Source organism: Opisthorchis viverrini, assembly GCF_000715545.1.
Source record: "Opisthorchis viverrini unplaced genomic scaffold opera_v5_75, whole genome shotgun sequence".
Taxonomy (NCBI): Eukaryota; Metazoa; Platyhelminthes; class Trematoda; order Opisthorchiida; family Opisthorchiidae; genus Opisthorchis; species Opisthorchis viverrini.
In genome coordinates, this window is record NW_008751732.1 from 1,079,668 (window position 1) to 1,085,667 (window position 6,000).

The 6,000-nt window shown below is 45.2% G+C and overlaps 1 protein-coding gene across 1 annotated transcript in view; it reads right to left on the reverse strand.

Annotated features, from left to right (window-relative positions):
* T265_04548 (hypothetical protein) overlaps positions 1-6,000 on the reverse strand; it is a gene marked incomplete at both ends in the record, with an annotated part of 61,374 nt that overhangs the window by 41,286 nt on the left and 14,088 nt on the right. Inside the window, 4 exons of the mRNA XM_009169312.1 lie at positions 2,132-2,333; positions 4,155-4,263; positions 4,310-4,396; positions 4,436-4,479. Coding sequence (XP_009167576.1) covers positions 2,132-2,333; positions 4,155-4,263; positions 4,310-4,396; positions 4,436-4,479 — 442 coding nt within the window. The remainder of the gene's footprint in view (positions 1-2,131; positions 2,334-4,154; positions 4,264-4,309; positions 4,397-4,435; positions 4,480-6,000) is intronic.

A 6,000-nucleotide genomic window follows, 5' to 3' on the forward strand; every position in this document is an offset into this window, starting at 1 on the left:
TGATGAGGCATCGACGAAGTGTGAATAAATACAGCCTGATTTCCAATAGGTGTTATGGTCATTGTGGTTAGCAAAAACTAATCAGAACCGTGAGCGTTTCTGCTGAGTTCACGCCGAAGAAGAGAGCACTGAACACAACTTTCACTTCTACTAGCGCTCAACAGCAGTGTGTATATTCGGCCGTAGCAGGACTTAAACCCTGGAAACTGGTCCACGACGTGTGCGTGTTATCGCCAGTCCACCAACGCAGATGGAGCGCACCTGAATCATTATGTCCTAACGGGCTATATTCGCACTTTGAATCATGTGATTGGTTAGTTTGTCCCCTCGATGCTTGGTTCAAGTAAAAAAAAATCCAGTAACTAACCGAAAGGTCCTGGAAAGTAGGTCAGGAGACCAATACAACAAACACTGAAAGGTTATATCTGAACGCAAGTACTGTGGTTCCCCTGTGTAAACTGGTTAAAATACCTTCTGGTCCCTGTTTTAGGGTTTGACCAAATGCCTAGTTTTGTGACAGCTGAAAGCGAGTGAGACAAACAGTCAAGTTTGGAAGGAACCCGTTCTGTGTTCGCATTTCAAAGTACATCTGCTTTATTCGAACCCGCATCAAATGCATCCTTCCCGCAATACAGGGCAGGTATGGGACACTACTAGGCGTAAAATACATATCTCTAACTGAAGCAGATACTGTGCACGATTTGCCGAAGCTTCTCAACATGCAGTTTTATGTCACTAGACATCCGTTCTTTATTATGCCTGAGTGTTCATCCTCGGATGTCATCAAAAGTCAAGAAGACGTTAAAGATTAATTTCCGGACCACAACCATAAGCGTCTTTCAGCTATTAGTCCCCATGGAGGAGCCTAACTGTAGATTCTTGCAGTTTGGCAGTCAGTCGTTACTGGCTCTTAAGTTATGTTAACGAACTTAACGGTGGGCTGCAACTGCAATATATAATTCAATAAGCACATGGTCAACAGCGTAACCATTCCATAGTCCAGCTTTATCAGCCCTAGGTTGGTTGAGCGGTATTCAGTGACTGAGCTGCATGAACTTCATTTTATTTCTTATGGGAAGTATTCACTTTACATGAAGTGACCATCTTAAGACCTACACCCCTATAGCTGAAACTACGGCAACAAGACCGAGACTCAGTTTTTAGTAGGACGACCAGAACAACGAAAAACCACACTTCGCTTCACAAAGTTTGCCCATATTTAGGCTAATGTAATCTAAGCATGCCTAAGGCAGGCTAAACCAGAAGATTCGCAGGGTTAGCTACACTTTCAACCTATGATAAAGCCTTAGAAAGTCGGAAAGTGTCTATATCATGTGCGCCGCATACTCGTACTGGATTGCCCCCCTTTGGACCACAGTGTGTGTTGACGAGAACGACCAAGAGAGTTTGTTTCAGATAGATGCTGCTAAGCTTACTTTATTCGAAGGCAGAAGAAAACACCCCACTCAGAGGGAAATGGTCGTTTTTTCAGAGGTGAAAAGGAAGTAGTGGTGTGAGTGATATATACAACCCAGATTCCTAAAAACTAGTACGGTGATCCTTGAAGCAATAGACAGGTTCAAGCGGAAACAGCCGCTCTGAAGAACAGGATGCCATGGGGAAGTAAGCTGTGGTACAACGCTTGGAGCTATCTCGAGCTCATGCCACGTGAGCGGCGATAGGGTGGCGAGATGGCGCAGTGGCAAGAGAGCGAATTTAGTGACCAGAAGGTCTGTGGTTCGAATCCGACCTCCGCCTCTCGACTTCCCCTCTCTGGGCTTGGGCAATCTGGCAGTATCCCAAACCTTGTGCTTCCTTCGGGTGGCATGGCAGCTAGGCACCGAAAGGGTGTTACAGCTGAACGACTTGTCCCGTGAGCAACCAATTGAGGTCTAACTGAAATATAACCTAATATGAGGGGATGGTGGCACACGAACCAGACAGTAAGTTCACCCATTTGCAAGATAACTTGGAGTTGAAGGTTGCGGGGATTTTAGCAACCTTAGTACTAGCGTAGATTCCGTCAAGTAAATACAGTTATTTGCTGAAAACACTCTTCGTCAGATAATCTTTATAACCAGGAGCAATAAAGATGTCCTCTAAAGCATTTTCTGCTACAAACAACACTCACTCGGTACCGATTTGAGTTCCTTCCCATCAGCAGTATTTTCAGGGAGTAAATGGAACTGGCTTGCGTCGATTTTACGGGCCGCCTCGGCAACAGATGACAAGTGTTGACGAACTGAAGATGCTGTGCGGGTAACTGCGTCTTTAGGCTCCACAGAAATGGCACTCACAACTTCTGTTAGATCTTGTTTCATTTGCTGCCAAACCTAGATGATAACAGCGGAGTGGAGGGGTGAAAGATGGTGATTTCGTCAGCACGGAACATTTTTAACCAAACGACACTCGTAAAATGGAACAGTCAGTTGTAAAGTTGAAATAAAAAATGGGTGCCGTTCTTAAATAAGTGTAAAACATACCAAATAGGATTCACTGCACCAGATAAGATATTTCACCGTCCAATTTCATACCTGCCCATTACCTACACACCATCTGGATGATGCTGTTGAGTAGGTCACGACTTGGTCACATGCATGTAAGTGAACAGATTGTGTTCACCTTGCTTTGTTACCGTACGTGTCTGCAACTGCGTGATCAGTGAACTATGTACTACACGTTCCAGACCGTTCGCCAATCTCTGTAAAACTGCTGCTTATATCCAAATGAGTTAAATCCCATCCGACCCCTACCATTGGATTACACTGCCTTGCGTTAATTGCACGTCATTTTAATAACTTTTATGGACATAACACTGAAAAAAAGTTTGGATCAGGCATTCTTTAACTAGGGGAGCTTTAAAAAAGTAGAGCTGAGGTACATCCCATCCCTCACACGCATACGGCTTAGGAACAATGTTACTGATTCCAGAAGGTTCCTAAACCCTGATGGCAACGGTTGTAGCTTGTTCATCCGACAAGCAAGTACCTCACATGAGAAGTTGTCCAACGGTTGTCAGCACGGCAGAGAAGCATCAATGTGCAACACTGATGTTATGCTGTCGGTGATGATGTCAGCGCTGACTGGAAGTCGATAATTTTAGGAGTTGATGAAGTACTTAAGTCGCAGCTTTTCAACACTGATTTATGCTGTCGGTGATGATGTCAGCGCTGACTGGAAGTCGATAATTTTAGGAGTTGATGAAGTACTTAAGTCGCAGCTTTTAACTTCCACCTTGTTCCTTCCCACATGATCCTCTAACCCCTACGTTAAACACCGAAAATCTTCCCTCAAGATTGTAGCTAGTCCCGTTCGTTCTCACTCAGCTTTGCACCAGAGTTCCCTAATACTCCTGTCCATTCTTCTCCATTAGTCAGAACTACAGAAGACAATATCTGCTAGGAATCGTCGTCTTCGGGTCATTTGACTCAGATGGTATCCCTTCCAAATGGCTCTGTGATTGTGCCCCTGTAATTCTTATTCAAGTTTTTTGTCGAGAATTCCGCAATCAAAGTGGTCGCAAATCTCTAGGTCAAAAACATCCCCATAAAAAACTTCGTTGTGGAGACTCCCCAACAGCCGAAAAATAAAGCAGTCCTGCGACAAATACACTCATTTGCAAATCAATTTGTTTTTTTCGGGAGACTCAAGTCAACCTCCTGTTTACGATATTTTCCAACTAAACGTGCTGCACACAGACCGCCTCAGGTTTCAGCAGGTAAGATATCCGAAATATCGCAGTATATTTTTATAAAGGAAAGTACTCACAAGGTAGAAGAGTTTCCAGCAACCTTGTGATTAGTCTCCTTTATGAAAATAAATAAGTCTTGTTCCATTGATGAAAACCCACCGACGGACACCTACCCGTTTCATCCTGCTAACCGGATAGGCACAACCACGAAGCGGCCTATTTGTACTGTTTCGGTTGGAGAACTTATACCTACCCGGAGCTAATTTGAATCTCACGTCCACACAAAATGAAGGAATAAATCAGCAACTTGTATAATGAGTGAGCCAGTGTGTTATATATGACTAAGGGAGGAGACTAAATATTATTTAAATGTTAATACCTAAAATGAAATAGCATTCTTTTGTTGAAAGGGTAATGGCCAATTCGGCACAGCATCATCATGGTTAAGCCACTTGAAACTGACCTGCTCGGTACGTAATGACACACCACTGATCCAGTTCATAAACGCCATGTCCAAATCTGACGACTCACCACTGAGTGGTTCGGCCACTGTGCTCGGAACGTCCGTGGGTCTGAAGACAGTGCATGTAATCTAACATCATGGAAAAGACAACGTACATAGTGAGCTCCCGTACATCCTCCACAATAGCTCCCTTCTCTTCTCGCTGACTCAAATCAGGTTCTGCTTGCTCAGAGGTGGGCTCACTTACCGAAAATCGGGACATCAAAAAATTGTGGACTCACCTGCCAAGACTAGCCAAAGAGTTCATGTAGTATACTACTGCATTCTGTGATGAGTGTAGGAAATAACAGAGCGGGTTGATGTGGTGCGGATTCAGAAGCCTGGTTTATACATCAGAGAATAACTTAGTGTACATCTTTTAAATGGAAAAGCATTCGCTGAGAATGCATGAACCATATCTTTATTCTAGGAAAGCTCCTGAACGACGCCAACCATTCAGACGTCTCAGATCGGTCGTTTTTCCTTAACTTAAAGCTGCTATTGACTCGGAAAGCAATCAGAAAGTGTGACGGTTCCTGGCCATCAAAGACGTCCCTTCCAAATTTATATCCTTTATGATGGCACTGTATGCGAATTCCTGTGGGCCCATACGAGTATGCGGGAAGCTTTCACCTGAGTTCGCGAGTCAAAATGCTCCCGGGAAGTTCCCTCATAGTGAGTGTGCGGACGACTCGCTCTCCTCAGTTCAGATCATTCAAAAATTCGAACCATTTTAAACGACCAAAATAACTACCACACGGTTTGGTATGCGCTTCCCGCCTCCAAAGTGTAGAGTGCTGCTACAAGACCGGGTGGGATCAAACCCAAAGCTGTCGCTTGCAGACAAGCCAACCGATGTGGTAGACAACTTTGTTTATCTGGGTACTTGTATAAGTTATTGTGTACTGGCTGAAGATGAGATTACTTCTTGAATCGAGATGACTACGTCGGCCTTTGCCAACCTCGGACACCCACGGCATCCACGTGACATCATTCTGTCTGTTAAGGGCAGAGTTTACACTGGGGTAGTGCGATCCATGCTGCTTTACGGACGAGAAACTTGGTCTCTACGAACAGAAGACATGTTGAGCAACGCTAGATGGTCCTAGGAAGAAGGAACTCTTTCATGGGAGATGAATTACTCACGCATGTTGGGACACATGCTTCGGATGACAGATTACCGTCTGCCTCACAGGCTCTTTTCGCTCAGCCCTGTACTGAATCGAAACGACCAAAGGATGGACAGTATATGACCTGGAAACGAAGTATAGAGAACCTGGCGAGTAAAATTATTCGGTTCAACAACTGCCACCTCCCTGAAAGGGTACCCCGGGACTCAACTTACCAACGGTCACTGACAGTGGCAGGAATGACTCCACTGCGCAGCCAGTATTGCGCGTGTTACTTTGAATGCGTAGCTACCTAGTTCCCGAACTAACTGAACACGTAATCGCCTCCAAGGCTTGGCTGTATGTCCCTCACATTCTGAAACTGTAGCAGCTGAAACCACTGTGCCTATTGTTCACAGTCCCGACCTAAGGCTGCCACCTTGACGTGAAGGCAGTAGGTGTTTCCCCCAGGCGGCCAGCATGTCCATATTTACGGAAGCAGCGATGCTGCCTTCCCCCAAGGAAGGACGGGTTAGAAAAGGTCGGCCCCGAAAACCGCACACTCCGATCGCCCAACGGTTGACCGTGACAGCCGGCGCATTATCCAATACGGTCGAAATACTTTTAAAGCCAAAGAACCTGGTGCTGCTCAAAAGGCACCTGCTGTGCGCAGCCGCATCAGGAATGAGACAGTAATG